This window comes from Agelaius phoeniceus, chromosome 4 (assembly GCF_051311805.1).
Source record: "Agelaius phoeniceus isolate bAgePho1 chromosome 4, bAgePho1.hap1, whole genome shotgun sequence".
NCBI lineage: Eukaryota > Metazoa > Chordata > Aves > Passeriformes > Icteridae > Agelaius > Agelaius phoeniceus.
In genome coordinates, this window is record NC_135268.1 from 1,559,865 (window position 1) to 1,581,187 (window position 21,323).

Genomic DNA, 21,323 nt, shown 5'->3' on the forward strand with positions numbered 1-21,323 from the left:
ATCCAAGACTTTTAAAAAATACAGAAACGACTGACAATAATACCTTAGGTGGATTCAACATGCAGGTGCCTCGAAGAAACAAAAAACATTCCTCTCCTCCTCCTAATAATGATATTTAGTAAGAATATCTAGCCTGATGCAAAAGGAAAACTAAATCTATCATCAAATACATATTTAAGAAAAAAATAGATGATTTTGCAGAGAAACATGAACATCTAAAGCTTCTTTAGTGCAAGTATTTCTGTGGGTAGGACTGTAGCAGTCTACAGTACTGCTCTATTATGGAGAATGAGATAATAGGACTTTCTAGTTTAAGGCAATATTTCTCTGCAAATCCTGCAGATACAGCAGGGAACACAACTGATAAAGGGAAGACTTAAGTGGTTTTTTTTCTTTAAACAAAGTATAACACTTTGCTTCAGTTTTTGAAGAGAAAGTGTTTCAGTATTTGTAGCATTCACAGGAATGAGGGACTGTGTGCACTCCGGTGCAGGCAGAGAACAGGAAGGCGAGGTACAAGATTTCACATTTACCTCTGCTAATGCATTTTACACACTGCCCTGCAGCACTCCGAATGCTCCAGCCCAGTGTCTCTTCAGCAGAGAAGGCAAAGGCACCCAAGACCAAACTGCATGGTGGTGGTGGTGTAACAGGGATCAATGCCCACAAGGGAACATGGAATGCTGTCACTTCAGATCTGGCTTCACAGCTTAACTCAAAATGCCTCTGTCGTGATGGACAGTCTTCCTTTTCTAACTCACCCCAGCGGGATTCAATTTTAACAGGGACACTTGCAAAATCAAGAAACACACAAAGCAAAACCTTTTGCAAAATTTCATTCTTAGTGAATATGTTTAATAGAAGATTTAAACCCCAAGAGTTAAAAGACATGTTATTTAAAGCCTAAGTAATCTTAAATTGCCACCTTACAACCTATGTTCCCGTATCAGAAACAGAACTTCTAGCCCTACTACTTCTAAAATTACCAAATTAATCTAATTTTATTTTGAGTGATTAAGGTGAAATTTGGGAAGTAAAAAAAGGAAGACCAGACTGTCAAATGTAATATTTTAACAGCATTTTATACCTCCAGTTTCTCCTTGCTCTCAGGAGATAACATTGGAGTTGGTGTGTGTAACTTTCAGTATCGCACATGAATTCCAATAGTAATATCCATCCAAAGGAGATTATCTTTGAAGGGATGATGCAAAGATCAGATATAGCAAGTTCCCAGCAGGTACAGAAAGTTGCTCCTGCCTCTGTTCCCAGCACTTGCCCATGTGTGGATGAACAAGAAGTGGCCCAGCTCACTGGGTATGAGGTTAATTCTTGCTGCAGGATATGCATATTCCAAGCAAAGAACAACGACTGCTGCCTCCCAGATTGGGCAGTAGGCTTCTCTCAGTGTAGCACAAAATCATCAGCTTTGCATTCCCTGTGTCTCTGTCATGGAGCAGTGGTACCTGGCTTGTGCTGTGCAGTATTGTCCCAGAGAATGAACCCGGCTTCAGCTCTAAAACTTGCTAGACCAAACTGGGCTAACCTGCACGCCTATAAAAAAGCTAAGAACAGCATGCTTGTGCAAAAGTGGGACAGAGGTAATTTTTCAACAATTTATAAGCCTATAATTCTGATCTTCTTTGACAACGACAGAGAACAGGTACAGCCCCAGCATTACAACAAAACCCAACTTTATAAAATCCTCAAGACAGTGTAGCGCAAGCCAGCAAAACATAAATTTACTCATGGCAATATGAGAAGAAAAATCTTTGTGATGTAGAAACAGATGTCACTATTTCTCATAATATGGCATTACCCACCGATCTGTATGCGTGGCTTCGCTGGATATATTTAAAGTGTATTTCATAAGCATTTCAACTACTTTGTTTTAAGTATATCTAAGTGAACTGGGAATACCATACTCTTTCTTAAAAGTTTTATTTACATGAAAACTTACAGTAACTAATCACTTAGACTAGTCAAAACAAACAAAAACCCCCATTTCATTAAACTAAAAAGCCACAATAACAGAAAATCCAACACAGCCAAGACATAATTATGATCAACATCAGACAGAGAAGCATAAAAAGTGAAAAGTGCAGTCAGAACATTCAGTGTGTCAAGCAGAGTGAATGTGATCTCAGCTGCACAGTATTTCAATATAATTAAACCATAACTCTTACACAATGTAAGTTAAGTGACAGTCAAGAGTGAAGTAACTAAAAGCTTTTTGGTACAGGAATACTAGCATTAAAAGGTAATTTTCAAGATTTTTTTTTAAAGAGCAGGCCACAAATAAATTCTGGTTGTTTCTCAATGAGGAGAATCTTCTTTCACTTCAATATTATCACTTGTGTGCACAACTCAAGAAGTATTTAGTTAGTTTTGTATTACAGTAAAATGCCAGTGGATTTGAAAATTAGAGCAAATTCTCTTGTACAGTCAGAGTGAGGTTTAACAAAACCCAAGAAAACGCTTTACCCAGTGATGTACTCACTGCCCTTTCCCCACCTTCTCTACAGTCTTCTATTTGTGGTAGTAAAATCCTGCTGAGTTTAATTAATGCACAGAATTCACTTCTTACAGTTGCATCGAAATAAATAAGAAAAGTTCAAGCATATATTTGTGACAAGGGATATTAACTACTTTGAGCTTATTTACTGAGGCAAGCAGCAGTACAGCCTTAATGCTGTGGGAATTATTACTGTAACACAGTTTCTGCAAAACAGCTCACAGTCAAATCCAAGGTTTATTTCTGCTACAAATGCCCAATTATTGGAGCTGACATTTGCTCTGGAGCACAGCCTAGAAGAGCAGTGCATGCCTAGCAGGCCTGGACTCCCCTCCACCCAGAACTGGATTACCTGTCAGTTGGCAGGAATGGTGGGGCTACATTTGGCAGCTGTAATATGTGGCAGCACTTTTGGAGGAACAAGAAAGCCAGCTCTACTGTAGACAGGAGAATCAGAGCAGTTTCACTGCCAAAGGGACACATCCAATTTGTTGGGTTTCATCTCCAAGCATGGAGATCTGTGCTGTTGCAGCTATGCCGGTAATGATATCAAATTATAGCTCATTTTACCCTGACTTTTATGAGCCTACATAAACATCCAGACTTGAAAAAAAAAAAAAACAAAACAAACCCAAACTAATAGAAAGCATGATGGTTTCTAATTAATTACAGGTAAAGTCAAGTTATATCATGACTGAGATTTTAGGACGTAAACAGAAGTCGAAATATTGCCACAGATGAAGTTGCAACTAGGGTAGCCTGGGGTCATTCACATATGCTGCAGCTCATCTTGATTTAAATCTTACATCTTATTTAATTTTTTCTTGCCTACATCCAGCTTAAAATGGTTGAGTAGTAAAAAATGCTAAATGTATGTAAATCAGAGGTGAGATTAATACTTTCCCCCACAAAAAGATACTACAATGCAGATCTAAAATGTTTCACATAGGAACAATATAAATGCTATGACAAAAGAGAAAGGTATTTCTCTCATATTTACAAGCTACATCAGTGGGATTCCCTGGGAGAGACTCTAGTCCTGAACTACAATTGTAAGGAACAGTTACAGAAAGTTCTTACAGGTTTGCAAAAAGCTTATCAAGTTATATTAGTTCTCTAGGGTAGATCTTCTCTTTCATAAGTGGCAGTAGAGGAGCCTGGAGCTAGAAAAGCAGTAATACAGGGAAAAGTACTACCAACCCAGTTCACTTGTATCACTTACAGATAGGATATTATTTTCCAGCATCTGTCAGTCAAAATGAAACTGAAAGCAAAGGACAAAGTCCAACTCCATTAACTCAATGCCTGTTACCTGTCCACAGGTGACATCTCTATTGAATAAACAGCAAATCCCATTTTAAGTCCCTGTAGTCGAATCCACTACCAAATTTAAGAGATATACATTATAAAATGCACACACATGTCCCTTCCCTTCTTAAACAGAGAAGAAATTCAGATTTGATGCTTAAAACACTCCACACATTCCCATAAAAGAGCACAGTGAGGGGACAGAACCAACCTGTTGGCTCACAAAGGTTGAAAATTTAAACAAATAGATCAATAATTTTCTACCTGAAAAAATTACAAGTCCCCAAAACATAGAACTTTACTTTTGTAAGCAGTTCAAAGACCGTCTCAAGATTCAAATTATGCCTTTGATTTCCTTCTTACAGATAATGAACATATATGCAGTCAGGACATAAGCTTGCACTTGCTTTAATCATGCTGGGTGCCAGCTACAGAGCAATCCAGTTAATTAAATACAGGTGTCAATGCAGCCATTCTTGATGTCTAAGAGCAAACTATCAGCTGGACTCCAGCTGCTGCAGGAGAAAAACACACATCTCCCATAGGTCCTGTTATGACATCTAGCTCTGTCCAAAGGCTTAGCCTTTGTCTAAGGCTGTCTTAGATTATCTGGAACACATAAAATAGTACTCAAGCTCTTTATGTGGCAGTTAAATCACTCAGATTGTGCCACTGACCTCCATATATCAGCTCAAGTGAGTAATGCCCAAGAATAAAAAGCTGACTCTGTATTCAAGAACGTACAACACTGGAACCCCACATGATTCACCTTCAGCTGTGACACTGTAGAGTTTGGACTGCTACAAATCAACAACAAAAGCAGCAACAGAAAGCTGCAGTTATCACCGCCCAAGAGATTAAATATGAGTAGCTCTCTCCCAAGTTACAGGCTCTACTGTCATTCTGGTTTATGCACGTAAGTAAAATATTATCAGAAAGATATTTCTGAAAGATTATTCACAGCGGTGCTATCAGAGTCTACTCCATGTGTTCTCTGCCCTCAAAAAGCACACCAGAGCAATCTTTTATTTGCCAGGAATAGCTGTGCTGACTCATGTAACCAGTTAAAAAGCCAATAGCAAAATGCCCATCTTAAGTGCATGGTTCCCTTTCCCTAGTCTCTAATATATCAATAACAGAAAAAGTAGATTTCAGGCACAAGAGAACAACAAAACCAATTTTACATCAAACCATTTCCCCAATTTGCTAACGAAAGCCAAAGAACAACACAGCAAGAAACTCATTCCTCAGTAAGATCTGTGCAAGGACTGAAGCAAAGCACTTACCGTGTCTTGGGATTTATCTTTGACATCATAGACTGTAAGTTTTATTTTAGTTTCCTCATAGATGGGGTATTCCGGTGGGAAGGTCACACCAGTCAGAAACAGTGGATCTTTTGTACCCTGTGCAACATGAGTAAACACTCAGTAAGGTAACAGCTGAGCAATGTGAAGGATGTCACTATGGAGGTACAGAAACCCAAAAGGTGTCAGCTGTCTACAGCAGAGAGATGGGAACAGCTCAGTTTTATTACCCAATCAATGAGAAAAAACAAACAGCCTTACAGCCTTGAAACTTTATCAGGACAACTAAAAAAGAAAAACAAGCAAAACCCAAACAAAACTACAACTTCCTGGAAAGTTTTTTTTAACTGGAAAGGATATGAAGTGCTTCAGAGGCAGAGCCTGATATCACATTTTTAAACAGTTCAGCCAGTACCAGGTTCTGGAATACAACCTATAATAACCAAAAACCCTTTCTCACTTCCACAACACTTTTTGAAAGTACCAAAATTTCATCTTTATTTAAATGAACTAAGGATTTAACATGCACACACATACAAACAAGAGCCATTTTCATTAAGCCACAATACTAAGTGTATAGAAATGCTACAGAGACTGTCAGTATTACATTAAGGATACTGATTTTGTGGAGAGGGGATTGAAATACTCCTCTTTAGGCAGTACTGCTATAAAATAAAATTCCTGTGCTTTCAAACATTATGATTACACTTAAAAGCTGTACAGAGAAGTAACTACATCATAGCTGAAGATGTACAATTAAATGAATAATACAAAATGTTGTTTATAATTTCTTAATGCTTAATTACACCTAATTTCCAAAGATTACCAGGAGTGTATCCTTAAATTTTCCATTAAGTAATAAAAGAAAAAAAAGGATTGTGCACGACAAAGGTAATTTATGTTATGGATTAACTTTCTGAGACCCTGCCTTCCCCTCCACCAAAGCTTGACTACAAAACCAAGAACCTTGATAAAACAAATTCAGGAATTTATTGAAGTTTAGGACATTGTATTAGGAAATGCATCAACTTCTATTTAAAAAAATACATAGTTATCTATTCATCTTTTGCACAACATCATTCCAGACAGTCTGCCATGAGACATCCTGATCAGATACAAGATATTTGAATGAAGCAGTTTCAGGATGGTTGAGGGCTGAAACCATAATAATTTAATTAGTAGTTGGGTGAAAGTCATCACACAAAGACCTCATGAAATATTCTCATTGTATTTAACAGTTAAAACAAGCCTCTGGTGAAATCATGTGAGTGTTTACAATGAGACTGTCCTGCTCTTAATCAATCTCCCCAGTAAGTTAAGCAAGTTACATCTACACTGCTCACCCTTCATTTTTGCTGTTTCTGACACCAATGCTTACAGGGCAAGGTGAGGACCAGCAAAGCAGCCTCACACAACTTTTGTTGTAATGTATGATCCAAATTGCTAATTCTTTTATGTAAAGTCACAGACATTACATACACACATTTCTTTCCCAAAATATACATCTAGGGTAATAGTTTTCAAATTGGAAAAGCATCAGCTCTTTAATGGAAAAAATACAACAAAAAACAAATAGGATAACAGACCACATAATACACCTATGCTTTTCTGCATTTAAAAATACTTTCCAAACTCACTACACTCTTAAGTTTTACTCTGCATTGCCTTGTCCCTTCATGAGAGCAACTATTCCCTGTTTCTTTCTAAACCTGTGTCTGGAGAATTGGAATATTCTCCATGCCTCTACTTGGAACAACAGAGCTTTCATGAGAAGCCAAGTTAATTTCTGTTTATCCTGGTGAAATGCCAAGAACTACAGCACACTTCAGTATGCTTTACTAACTGCCAGAGTGTGCTTGTCTTACCTAAGACTATGCACTAACTTGTTTCAGTCCTAATTCACTTTCTAAGGAAGAAATGAGCAATCCAATAATTAGCAAGTTCATTGAATAAGAAAGACTCTCACCTCCACGATTTCAGTGCTTGAATACCGCGTCGAAATGTGCTCGGCTGGATGCACCACTGAGACCTGGATAAACGTGTTCAGCTTCCGATCACGGGCAGCAGCCACTAGATCCTTGCATGCTGGAGACAGTGCAAAATAAAAATAAAAGACTCAAAAGCAAACTCCGGGAAAATGCTGTCACAGGCACAGGACAAAGCAGACCACGCTCCAGCTCCAGATCAAATCTCCAGAGACAAGTCAGTTTAACAGAGGAAGTCCCGTGGAAGTAACCTACAGAAATAGGAAGTCACATGCCACAGAACTGAGCTGAGATTTCGTTTCCACTAAAAATATTTGCAGCTTCTGCAAAGCTCCCTGCCAGAGGCTCATCAGCCCCAGCCCACAAGCGTGCATGCGCACACGCTGCAATAGTAAGTAATTTTACATAAGTACCCATTTAATTTGCCCACAAAATCTCTTCTAGCAGCCTTATTGGATCTTCTCTTGTCTGACAATTTCCCCAGTTACACAACCTTTTCAAACACATTCTAAAACAGCTAATTGCTATCAGTGGTTAAGCTGGTTTATATGGTTTGTTACTACTTGTGAACTTAGAGCTATTGTCAGGTATAAATCTACATACCTAAAAGCAGGCAGCAACATAATCAATTCTTTTGTCAGTGACTGGTATATAAATGAGAATTGCATTCTGCCTATATAGCATCATTCTAAAAACTCATTCTACCTAAGAGAGAAATTCTGTTCTGTTTTAGTAATTCACTTTTATCCTGGAATCAGAGTCCCTTACCATGGGATCATTCTTTACACTAACACACCTTATGCCTTCAAAATGAAAGGGTGAAAGCACTGAAGAAAAAGAAGGAAGGAAGAAACAAATAAATGCATCATCAGCCGCTCCACAGAAGGGACACAGATTAATGAGCCACACATGGGCTCAAAAGCAAAAACCACCCACCTTCTCTTCTTCCCCAAGAAATACACAGCAGTGAACACTGTGGTGGGATCTACCCAGTGCTTTCTGCAGGGCAGTAAACTACCCTGGGATCTCAGAAGCCTGAGGCAAGCAAAGACAAGACTATGGCTTCAGAGAGGGTGATTGTCAAGCAAGAGCTGAGGGTATTTTCTATGAGCCTACATCGCCTACCAGGGGCTTCCTCAAGTGCAGCTGACCTTTAACTTTTCGAAAGGTGAGTCAGATTATCCTCACAGCAAGCAAGCTTGGTCTGAGGAGAAACCAATGCTAGAAAAGCTCTGATACATACAAAAGGCCAACTCAGCTTGTTTTATACCTTTTTTTTTTTCCTTTGGGCTTGAACCTGATGCTGGAGTAAATAAAAGGAAAACTAGCTGAAGCTTTTTTACCACTCTTTTATTACAGTTAAAAGAGACAGGGAGACAATTAAATCTAACCTTCAGAGATTCAAGTTTTTGCTTTAGCCCAAATTGCCAATGAAATCTCCTGGTATATAGTTTCAAACTGACCACTGTTGCAATTTGGCAGAAAAAGTGGGATAAGCATAAAAGTTTGTGCATGATGAAGTCTTTACAAAAGAGCTGATGTAACAGCACCAGGCTCAAACAGGGAGTTGCCAGCAAGTCTGTGCTGCTAAGACTCACTGCCTTATTAAAATGACTGAATACTAGCACTACTTGACATCATCTCAAAAATTACAGTAGACTTGGGGAAAAGCAGTTGTCGAAGCACAAAAGGTTCAGCAGACACCTTCTGACACTGTTTGACTCTGTCCTCTCTACAGCTGATCACATAAGTAGTAGCAGATCACTGAGATTTCCAAATATAGCCAGTTCCCCCCACAGCATCTGATCTCATGCCATCCTTCAACCCTTAAATACTGCACTCTATAATCATCTTTTTAGAACGTAGCACAGTTTCAGAGGAATGGCAAGAGAGCTCATGTTCACTACCAGAAGCTGGAACAGGGAGACAGCCAAATTTTTTACACCTACCACACAGGAAGGCTAGCCAGCTCACAATTCATTAGAATGCAACAAAAAGTGAGAAAAACAAAGACACACAGACACTTAGGAGAAACAAAATCAGACCCCCAAAAACCCTTATCAGTGACTCTTGGTCAGAGCTCTGAAGCTGAACTCTTGGAAAAAGTACTACAGCATGATGAATCGAGGCAAAACCCCCACAAATAATAGTTTGATCTAGTTGTGTCTTGTCTCAAATACGTTATCTAGATGTGACTAAACCTTTTAGCTGCCAAGAGCACAGGCTTTTATCCTACTGAGAAACCATTAACAATAGGAAGAAGATTTGCACTAAGTGGTCACCACCTTGCTGCTATCTGAACATAGGAGGCAATTTATTTCTGTGACAAGTACTGCAATCCAGTCATTAGATTATTTTTCCTGTAAAAAGGTGGCTTAGCAGCATGATCTTGAATTTCATTGGACAGAGCTGACAGAAAAGTAACTCATCTGCATATCTCCAGTAGGGAGGATCAGCATAAAGCATCAGAACTCTTTGGGAAACACTGGTGGCAAAGGGATAAATGAAATTAAATGAAACCTGCATCTACTTTGATGACAGTGTTATTTATCTCTACTGTGACACTGGACTACTGCTGTTCACAACTCTTCTTTCAGTCAGAGAGGATATTCGATAAAGTTATCCCAGTAAAGAACACACAAGTTGCCAGTTTGAGCCACAGTACATCACTTCCCTTCAAAACAGCCCAAATTAAAAGTTGAACAGAACAAAAGGACTACTTTTAAGCTGATGCCAAAGAATAAAAGCTTGTTATATCCTGTTCACAGCCTGGCGAGCTCCACAGCCCCATGCTGCATTACTGCCCTTTGAACAATTTCACTATCAGCACTTCCAAAAACCTTAGGTCTTCAAAGCAACAAAGCGGACAAAGTGGAACATTACACAGCTAGGAAAGTATGCTATATATTTAAACAAGTTTGTTAGGTATTATTAGCATGCCACTCAAACAGAAAGTGATGGAAGCACAAGCAGGAAAGGCATTCTGAGGCTGTTTCCTTAACTGCAAACGTAACAGCGTCAGAGCAGGTAACAACATCCACACACTTTCCACCATACCCTACGCCCAAGCAGAGCACAGGTTACGTTATTTCTCAACACCTCAGCATGTCTGAATTAATTCTGGAAAAATTCACCAACAAAACACAGTGAAATGAAGCACCAGCTTGTACTTACATGCCAAAAGTATATGAATCTACTCATTGTGACTGTTGACTCAGTGTGTAAAAGCCTGAGTCATCCATTCCCCCGGTGACCAAACCTCTGCTGAGCCTATCAGCGTACAATGAATGTTTAAGGAAGAACTGCATTAAGAATAATTTATGCTTTAATATCAACAGAGAAAAAAGTTAAGATAGCAGAAAGAAACAAATCTTCTAACTGATATTTCACTGTTTTCTGTGCTGCACTGACATGATGGCTGTGCTCTCTGCCCTTCTGTGTGTGTGCCTACATAAAGAAGTGAAAGACTGGCTACTGTTTCCTCATGGGACCTTGGAGGATTTTTTAAAAACGTAACTTCTATATTGGAAGAGAGTACAGAGAGAAAAACTAAAAAACCCTATTACTATATAACAGTAAGAAGAAAGGAAACAAACAAAGCCCAAAATAGAAATAGCCTGGAAATTCATCATCTACCTTCCCTGAAACTGTAACACTTCTGACCAGGCATTTTGCACTCTCTGCTCCAAGCACAAAGCCCACTGGAGCAAAAAAAAATTAGTCTGGTAGAGAAACAGAGAGATGCAGCATCACCCAGAAATGGAAAAGATCCAGTAGCTAGAACAAACAACACGGACAGTGGGAATGAAAGACATTCCCAGCTCAGAGTTGTTTGGGAAATGAGCCAAGAAGGATATCAAAAATTGGGAAATGGCATTGAAACTGAATAGTTTATTTTTGCTAGTGAGGAAAAATACAGTGCACTGGTCAATGTCTTCTCATACTCTGGATTCACACAATGTAGGTATTAGCCCATATGATAGTGTGCAAGGTAGCTCTTTCTTTAACCAGCAACAAAGACCATTTCCTCACAACTTCATTTCTCCCCATATTCCAAACCAAAACAGATTCCAGGGGGCTGGCTAGGAACAGGAATTAACAACATAGCCCTGTTGTCTCCAGGGTATGCTATTTTGTACACTGTCAAAACAACAGAAAATCAGTAGCAGCTGATGGCAAGGGGCATGGGAAAAGCCTGTGTCTCACATACACATATACATGTGACAGTAATGTTCAAATTTTTACTCGTTCATTGACAATGCAGAAGCATTATTACCCCAAAGCAACTTAGTTTATAAATAATAATGCACAGTCTGTCTTGATAAACTAATAAGTAAGGTGTAGCTATTCCTTGGTGGGCAAAAGGCCCTGTTAAAGCAGGGAATGCCAGACTTGGACCTGTGCTACCAGCAGAACACAGAACAGCACAGAGTTTACTTTCTTCCACCCTGAGGGAGTGCTGAGGATGGTAGGAAAGTGTAAGAGAAGGAAGTGCACATCACCACTGTTTCTGCCTCTGCTAGAAAGGAACACCTTCAGTCAGGCACATGCAAAAGCTTAGGAATAATCAAATCTTGGAACACACAGGAAAGCTTTGGCCATACTTCTGAATTAAGAGTGCAAATGCAACCGCAAGAGGGCTGAGAAGTGAACAGCAATGTGTTCTCTGTTTGGCAAACCATGCCTGAAAGCAAATGAAATGAACATTTGAGAATGGGCATTAGCACAGAATGGTGTCAAAGAGCACTCCTGCTAGTGCTCCATAATAAACCTCAGTAACTGGGTTATCATCAATACCACTAACTGGTTGTCCCATTCCTGCGCCAGCAGGAACGCTTCAGTTTGCTGATGGGGACAGAAAGAACAGAGCAGTTGCTCCCACAGTTTGCACTGTGGACTCCCAGAATAATTCACCATGCAAGACTAAATGGATGTGGCCACAAAAATTGTAATGTCCATGTTATCACAAAATGAGAGCACAGTTACACAGCCATGCAACAGGTATGCATTAGGAGGGACACTTTTTAATTGGAGTGACCAAAACAGATGCTCAGACTCAGGTGAACTCTATAATGAAAAGAAACTCAGTGCAACAGAAAACTACATTGGAGCATATATACAAATGAGTAAAGATGCATTGATTTTTACCTATGGAGACATTCAAGATCACTGTTCCTGTCTCTGGGGGTGAGAGGCTTCTATAAAAACAATATATCTGTTCTCTGGAACATACAGCTGGTTGCCAAAGTAACCTAGTTATATTTTCAAGGAAATGTACATACATAAAACAATTAGTATCCTTCAGGGATGTCTGTAATAATCAGCAGGAAGAAAATTTCTACCAACAATCCAAGGAGAAAGATGACAGGGAAGTCTTACCAAACTAATAATAAATAAAAAAATAAAAATCTCTAAGACATCTCTGCAAGTACATGTTTTGGGGGAATAAACCCCCACAAACACAAAACAATATTAACAGTACTAACCATAAATAAACCATCAGTATGCTGCCCAGAAAAACCTCAGTCATTAGCCACTTAATTTGCAGCTAAAAGAACATGATTATTTATGAGTCATTGAAGTAGGATACACATGAATGCTGCTGGGGAGAAATGCTGTACGCTGATAAGCGATCATGCCCATGAGTTGAGATGCCAGCTGCACTCATCATCTTATTTGCAGACGAAGTGCTTAATCTGGTTAGAATTACCACCATGCAAATCAGAGGTGATCTATTCCAGACTAGGGCCTGGGTGAGAGTGGGGAGTGCAGCTGCAAAGGAGGCTTGATCCCAGCTCAGGTGGTGGAGTCTGACTGCCAGACTGGTGCTGGGAAGGTCAGACACACAAGTTTCCTTAGCAATGCAAAGGCTTAATTTGCAACTTTTCATCAACGCCCATTGCCAGCAACGGGGTTTCGATTCTTCTGACATGCTAGAACAGGCCTATTTCCTCTTACAGCTTTGCTACTTAGCCTGGACAGCCCCAGACACTTAGGGGTTTAAGTATGATAGATGCAAGAGGTTCAGGAAACAGGCTGACTGGATGAACACAGCTCACAGGCATCACATCTGCACGGCAGGATCAAAGGCGTGGTTACACGTGTTAAGCACCCATCCAGTGCTATTCACATTTGCTGTGCATTGAGCTGCTGCAGACGATCTGTTCCAGCACATCCACAATCTTCCTCCAGCTTTATTTACACTTGTGGAGAACTGCATTCCATCATCTTCGTGCTCTAGGCTTCAGCTACACAACAGCAACAGGAAGAGAACTTAGAGCTTGGCTTAGAAAAGCTCCTCATGTAATGAAACAAACTGGTTTTGATCAAGATTTTTAAACTTCTGTAATTTTTGAAAATGTCTGAGAATACATATGCCTGTTTATTGCTTTCAAGTAATAGCAAAAATATATTTTTTCCCAAAAAAACTGCATTTCCTTACTGAGCACGCTGTGACTCTAATAGCACAGCCAACTTTCTCAGAGATGCAGAAGACTTGTGACAGAGCAAGGCAGATCTCTTGCTGTTTGCTTTAGATTATCAATTACCCTCTTTCCTTCTGTTCAAAACTATTCCACTCGAGGCACCACCTCCTAATGATATTTAGGCTCTTATCTTCAGTTTTCTAGTGAGAGAAATTAAGAAAGAAGGGGGCAGGGGCTCGAAGCCTTACAAAAACTTGCTATACATTACTACTCCAAAATACATCCATATCAAAATAAATTTTGATACTTGCTATTCCAAGGCTGCAATTTTTGGTGTTGTTGGTATTTCAGAACACCACAAAAGGGTTTGAACCTTCATTGAAACAGAGCTAAATACCATTTGCTCCATCACCTTCTCCTAATATTGTCATATCAAGTATCTAATGACAAAGTAACCTTGCTGTAATTTCTCTCACAGATTTCTAGCTATTCAAAAAATAGAGCGGTTACAAGTTAAAGTACCAAATGAAGAATCAGATGATCTGCAAATGGTAAGCAGAATTCCATTTTTCTGTGAACTATTACCTTCTTTATACCATAAGCTTATACTGGCAATCACTTCATCTGAAATAAGATGATGAGTGCAGCTGGCATCTCAACAAAAATCAATAAGAACGTATAACAATTTACTTCAGATTTTATTTTAAAAATATATTCTTCTGTTTCCAAACATTCTACATCTCTTTGGAAATAAAATAAATGTAAAAACAAAAGTGCCAAGTCGCAAAGTTTTCAGTCTACCACATCTGTTTTTATTACAGCTGTACACACATTGCTTCCTTTGACAGGAGCATTTTTTCACTGCTACACCAGTTGTCAAGTGTAGCATTACATGGGTTTGATCCTCAGCGTGCCGTACTGACTGACTGTAGAGACAGAATTCTTTTCTAATATGTAAAGAAAATCCAGCTGTTCCTTAGCCTGACTCCAAATCCACGCCACCATATGCATCTTCTCAAGACACTTTCATGCTTGATGAGGAAAGCAGCTCCCCTCACAAAACAAAGGAAGGCAGCCAAGCAACACAGTCCAGCAGCTAGAGCAGACAAGAAGGTTCAGGAAGATCTCTAAACAAGCTGAAATCTTCTGGGTTGCTTCTCTGCTGCACACCAGCTGCTCTGAGCAGCTGTGAGGGAGCTACTCTGGCTTCTGGGTAGAAGCCCAGCCACAGGAGAACTGGAGTCCAGCTCCCAGGGGGAAGGGATCCACCTGTAACCTGGACAAGCCATCCAAACCAGCTGATGTTAACACTGACACAAGCACACCTGAGAAATGCAGCAGGTTTAGATGCTGCATTAAGCACTTGGTGCAAAATTCTCTGGAGACAGCTCTGTAAGTAATTGTCAGCAAATTGATGTGTGGCCACAGCCCTGATACCCAGGAGTCTCTGCTGGTGAATAAAGCTATTAATTCCTTCTTGAAGTAAAAATGCTACCTATTAAAGGTAATCAAATGAAGAGGCCAGGACAAGAAGCAGTAGGGAGCTATATTAACAACAGTAACTCACAAAATAAAAGACACACAATAACAAAAGCAAACTACAGGTCTACTGTCTTACTGAACAGCCTTAGAATTCATCTGTGTGACAAGAGCTGTGTTCCTTCCTTTCATTGTGCCAAGTACAGGGACAAGAACGCTACGTTGTTCCAACTTCATAAGATTCAACCAAAACCCCCAAAAATAAAATAACTAAAAACCCCCACCAAAACCACCTCCTTAACATATCCTAAGGGAAGGCAGCAGGAATGTTTGAGCCCTGTAGTATTCTCCATGTGTAGTGCTCAGAAGAAGTAAAACGTGGCCTTTAAAAAATGTAGGTAGTGTATTATTTACCTGTATGATGGTAATTTTTTTATTTTTCCATTTTAACCCCCACTCTGCTGGATTGCCAAATGTCAGGCTGATTCACAGTTGGTTCTCACTGCATAGTGTCTGATGTTGAAAATGACCAGCGAGATAGCCTAAAAAAATGGTCTTCTACAGAAAACACAATGCAAACCACTGACTAATCTCTCCAATATGCCAGAGGTGACCTTTTAGCAAAACAAAACCCACGCATCTCAAAGGAAAGCAGACTAAAACGTACTTCAAAGACAAGGCAAAGAAGAGTAAGACACGCTTTTAATCAAAGGAGAAAATAGATTTCTGCAATCCGGAACAATCACTTTTAGTCCAGTAAATGATGAAATTTGCTGGTAGGAAAATGCTTGATAAATGTTAAATAAACTGCATTCAAGCCGTAGTTAAAAGGAGATGTTCTAACATAAGGAAGACTTGCTTGAAAAGATGGCAATTCTGGATTAATACCTAAATTATAAGTCCAAATAAAAGACAGTGATTAACTCCTCAGAGGATTTTGAAGCAGTCATTCTGACCAATAATTTCGATTGCTTTAATCCTGCACAAGATAACAAAGTAGAACTCCTTCACAAGGAATTTTAGAAAATGTAATATGGGTTTTTTTTCCCATAAATGACAGAGTCCAGAAATAATAAGACCTCAGAGGTCAAGGATCATGCCAGAGGACGAGCTTCAAGGAGTCCATCTCCCATGAACATCCTGCATATGTTTACTTGTGTATTTTGAAGGAATAACCTTTACTCCTGAACTTCTCCAAAAAATGTACCTCAGCCATGAAAACTCTGGTGGTACAAACACTCTTCTAAAAAGTACAGGGTGAAAAACACCATAGTGACTGTAGCTGTTGTCATTGCCTAGATGTTATTTCAAAGTAACGTTTTTAAAGCAGCAAATACATTTGTATAATGTAGTTTCTTCAATATCAAAACCAAGATCATTTCCCCCCCCAAGACACTGGCTCATAACTATTACTCTAAATTTTCAACTCTGCCATTTGTATTTTGAAGACTTTAAAGGGGAGACATTAATGATTTTTACAAAGGACTAAGACCCAAAACAGAAAATTTAATCCTTATACTATAAATACACTCTAATTTCCAGCAGAAGTTTCTTCAAGGGTGAACAATGGCTACTTACATGCCACAATAATATGTTTGAAACTGCTTTGGTTTTGATACATTGACACATGTAAAGACATAGCTGACTTCTTCAGAGATAAAATTTTAAATTATTTTCACTCATTCGTACAAAGAAATAATAGTTTAGGATTAAGAGGACACAAAAAATGACAAAAACAACAGCAATCACCCAAAACTAAGAACAACAACAACCAAAAAAAACCCCAAAAACCTTAATTTGTCTCTTCAGAGATAGCCCTTGGTAGATTAGAGATCAGAATCTTGAATTACTTAGGTATTGCAGCTCTTCATCTCAAAGCTGAAAACAGTGCTAGTCCACTTCAGTTTTTAAAGCAGATAATTCACAATCCTACAAACAATCCTCAGCTTCTCAGGTATGAAGAATTCTCGTCTTTAAGAAATGCTAAGACCAAATTCTTCTTAACTCACCATAATGAAACTCGGCACGCCTTCAGTCTCTCAGAAATCAATCTTAAAAGCAAGAGAATTCCAGATTGAAGTTTTAGCTTGTTTTGAACACTGGAACAAGACTGAAGTAAATTTTTAAAATGCTTCTTTATAACATAGCAGTTTTATATTTCACATAATAGGCAAAAACCACTCTAAAAATATGGCTGATAATAATTAAGTGTCCATAACTGGACTAGAAAATTTATTTGCCACAGCAGGTAAGGGTAAAAACAATGAAGAAAAGCATTCTTAAGCATTTTGTTTGTTTTCAGCAAAGCACCTCAGGTCACGCTGCATCGCCTGTTGCGTGGGATTTTGTGCTGCTGCATTTAGGAGAATTTCAGTTTGCTCAGGGCCTGCAGAAGAACCTGATTCTTGAGTCAAATCTCACCAAAGACCATGCATTTCAAAATTCCCAAAAATAAATACATTTATAACTAATGTGTTCAAAAGGAGAGGATGACTTTAGTCTTCTATTAATTCAATGTTTTTCTATTTACGTAACTTCTCTTTCCACATATGAGGATTAAAAACAAGTCCACTGGGAAATGTTTTACAACATGAAAGTATTACCACAATTATTTCTACAGGCACATTCAGAGATGTATTTAACAACTGCCACTTGAAACACAAAGGTTCAGCTAATGCAGCAAACAGTCAAAAGAGTCAAGAGCTATCATGCCTTGAGTTATTAAAAATGTTTTCAGTTAATATATTATTGGCCTAACAACAGAGAGTTGTTCCATTTCTGTTTAGCCATTACCATTCTGCACAAGAAGCACCAACTCTGTGACTACTATAACCTCTAAATAATTTGCTTGTTTTTTGTCTTCCAAATAATCTCTACCAAACCATTTGGAATTATGAGGTGACTTTACCTTCACAGAGAAAGATACATAAGGAATGAGATGGAAGGAATTCCCTGGGCAATTTTTCATTAAATGCTCTACAGTCCGGGCTAAAGGTTGGAAAAGACCAACTGCAAAAAGCAACAGTAAAAAAAGTTGAAAGTAAACTCTGAACAAGCCAGAGATACCCATGAGTGGGTTTTAAACAGAACACTCAGACTCCATACACCTGCTCCTTGGCTTGGGAGGTATTTCAAGTCCCTGGGTATGTAAGCTTGGAGCTCTAAGAGGTCCCTACACACCTGCAGGCTGGCTCCAGGCACATCCCGGCTGGTTCAGCCCTGACAACGCGAGCAGCCCCAGGCCCAGCTCTGGGCCTGTTCAGATCCCGTCCAGATCCTGGCGGGATCTGAACAGCACACAGCTCTCTCCTGACAGGGCACAGCTGCTCGTCCACATTGTGCAAAAACATCACCTCTGATTTCCTTCACAGCACACCCAGCGGGGAGGCTGAAGGAGAAATGGGGCCAGCGCCTCTCTTCATTCAGCAGAGCACTGGACCACAAAGGGGTCACACACCGAGGGGACCCGCGGGTTTCAGCATTCTGCCCACCTCTAACCTAACAGCTGCAAACCACCAAAAGCTGCCAACAAATACACAAGAGAGAGGAGGACTTGAGAGTCTGCTTGTATCCACTCAAAGCTGTCTCACCTTGACTGCAAAATAAGGGAGATTTTCATGTCAGCAGGCATAGAGGGCACAAAAGACAATCGTAATTTGGTATTTTACATGTATATTTTCACATTCCAGTACCACTGAACTCAGGTTGCTGTCCCATAATCACTCCAGAACTGAGGTCCACCCCATTGGAAAAAGGGCACTAATCACTTAATAGTCATCATCAGTTTATTTTGTCTTTGACCCAAATTCTTTCCTTTGCAGAGAAAAGGCTAAGAGTTTAAACTCAGGGTAAAACTCCATTTCAGTTTTATTCCTGTCCAACACCACTTCTGCAAATACAAGTTTCCTATACATTTTTTACTACAAGCTTTCATTTTGCAAACATTCCATGAATAACTGTTCCTTGAAAGAATACACACACAAAAAAAATATTTTGCACATTTACAAAAATTCATAAAAATGAGCACCAGTAACATATTATCCAGGCCAACAGCATCCACAAAACTATTTTAACAATTGCTGACTCTATCCAGTCCTGACTCTTTCTGCCCAAAAAGAAAGGCTATTCAGGCTGCTCTTAAATCCTTCTTGGTGTCTTCAGTGTGCCCCACATGATGGTTTAATTAAGATGCAAGGGTGAAAGTTCCCTAGAACAGCTTGAGTCCACATAGAGAGCAACCAATTTAAATAGTCTAATTTCAACATAACTATAAGTGATTATTTAGAGAACTTGAAGATTTTTTAGATCACAAGCTAGCTTACAACAGTAAGGATCAACAGATACCTTACTGTCCATACACAGTACAGAATGTTGGAGGAGTTCACATCAAACCAAACACTACCAGCTGTAAGAAGCCTCCAAACTCTTTCTGCAAAGTTACACGACAAATTCCAGGTACAGAGATTTTGGAGTCAGCCTCAAGCTTAACAAGTCCAACCGCCCTCTCCAAGCAGGGTCAACCACAGCAGGCTGCATCCACTTGGGTGTTACAACATCCAAGGACAAAGTCTTCAGAACCTCCTCCAAGCACTGCGCCAGTGGTTGACCACCCTCACAGTAAAAAAAAAAATCCCAACTATCCCTGTCCAGTAATTCCAAATAAAATTTAATTTTCATTTATGCCTAGAAAAAAAAAAAAATCCCAGGACTGCAAGGCCCAATTAAGCAGCAGCAGAGAAAAGGAAGATGTCAGGCACTGAAGCACACAACCAGGGATACTAAAAATGGCTTACTTAGCCAACTTAATGGCACACACAATTTCTTTTTTAAGTAGATATAAAATTTAAAACATTAATGCTACCACACTTTGCATTTTGATTAAAAAAAGCACTGCTTCTAGAAGAAACAGTGTAGTTTTAAAAGATTCATGAAGCTGCAGAGAAGACCAAGATCTATTGCTGAAAATGTTGTGCAAACACTGCACACCTTTTAAGCTTCCCTGACAAAAGCACAGTTGAGGAGTTAGGAAAAAAAAAATCTCTTGCATTCTGAAGCATTAAAATGTCAGCTTCCTGGGAGGCAGAGAAAGGTTGGAAGAAGGCAGCAGGGCCAGGACTGCCATCCAAATCACAGCTGTGGGTAAGGAAGTCTTGGAGATCCCTCTCTAACAAAGGAACAGCTCATCCTTATTTGTCTCTCTGAGTACAAATATCTCATAAGGATCAATACAATAGTCTCAGTAAGGATCTAAATCCTTGTCTATCCTCTTCATTCAGACAAGTTTCCTGGACCCACAGAGACCTCAGTCACAGATTTACCATGTACCAGGTAAGCACAAAGCCACCCAGTCACTCCGGGGCTGTCCCCGTGGATGTGCTCTGATACAGTGGCACAGCGCGCTCAGGGCCACTCTCACTGGGAAGATGCTGGCAAGAACATCTCCTTCCATGGCAGAAAACTGCCATGGTTCTCCCTTTGACAGCTCAGCCACTGCACTGCCACCCCTTCTCCCACTCACCCTCCTCAGGCACTCCAAGATCCTAAAGCCTGAAGGGCTGAAGGATGCACACACCTTTGTGTACACCCAAACTGCAAGTGAAAACTCCTGCTGAGATCTGCCACAGCCACGTGGGAGCCATCCTAGGCAATCTGAAGAGCCTCATTTGAGAAAATCAGGTTCAAATATTGAACTGGAAAGTGCCATAGACTGGCAAGGCAGATAGGAGAAAGTATGCACAGTAGGAGGTATATTTTTGGGCAAAAGCAGGAAGAGAAAAATAATGATGAAAAAACAGCAGCAGCATATGCCAAAAATAACTTCTCTCTAATGCAATGATCTTTAATCCTACTTTCCTATGAACTAGTTTAAAAATACCCTTGTATTTAAAAATACAAGTTTTCCACTTCATCAGAATAACTGAGAAATTAATGTCACATTCCCCAGAACACCTAATAATTCAGAAGTCAAGCACGATGCTTGGGAAAATTCTAAAGGACAAATTAAGGTGTCCACTAGTTCTTTTTTGGTTTTTTTAATACCTAAGTGAGAAAAAATTTACGAAATCTCAATTCTGAGAGCATTGCATTAGATCTCTACCTATATCTATAAATTCTTTAGTAATTTTGGAGCCCTTTTCCATATATAACTTTCAATCAGCCTTACAAATTACCATTTTATTACTGATAGCTATGAATGTTTTACATCAGAAACTAGAAATAGTTCAGGCAAAGCAGCATGGAATGAGGTAGATGAACCCATGCTAGGACTGAGCTCTTGTCATTAATCTGTTTCTAGCACTCTGCCTCACTG

At 39.4% G+C, this 21,323-nt stretch overlaps 1 protein-coding gene across 8 annotated transcripts in view; it reads right to left on the reverse strand.

The window, feature by feature from the left end:
• The window catches only part of INPP4B (inositol polyphosphate-4-phosphatase type II B), a 289,342-nt gene that overhangs the window by 157,656 nt on the left and 110,363 nt on the right, over positions 1-21,323 (reverse strand). For 7 of the 8 annotated variants that reach the window (XM_054632668.2, XM_054632667.2, XM_077176707.1 and 4 more), the window contains 2 exons: positions 7,091-7,209; positions 5,107-5,223 (listed from right to left, as the gene is read on the reverse strand). The exons of the other annotated variant lie outside the window; for it this stretch is intronic. In XM_054632668.2, coding sequence (XP_054488643.2) covers positions 5,107-5,223; positions 7,091-7,209 — 236 coding nt within the window. The remainder of the gene's footprint in view (positions 1-5,106; positions 5,224-7,090; positions 7,210-21,323) is intronic. 8 annotated transcript variants of the gene reach the window in all.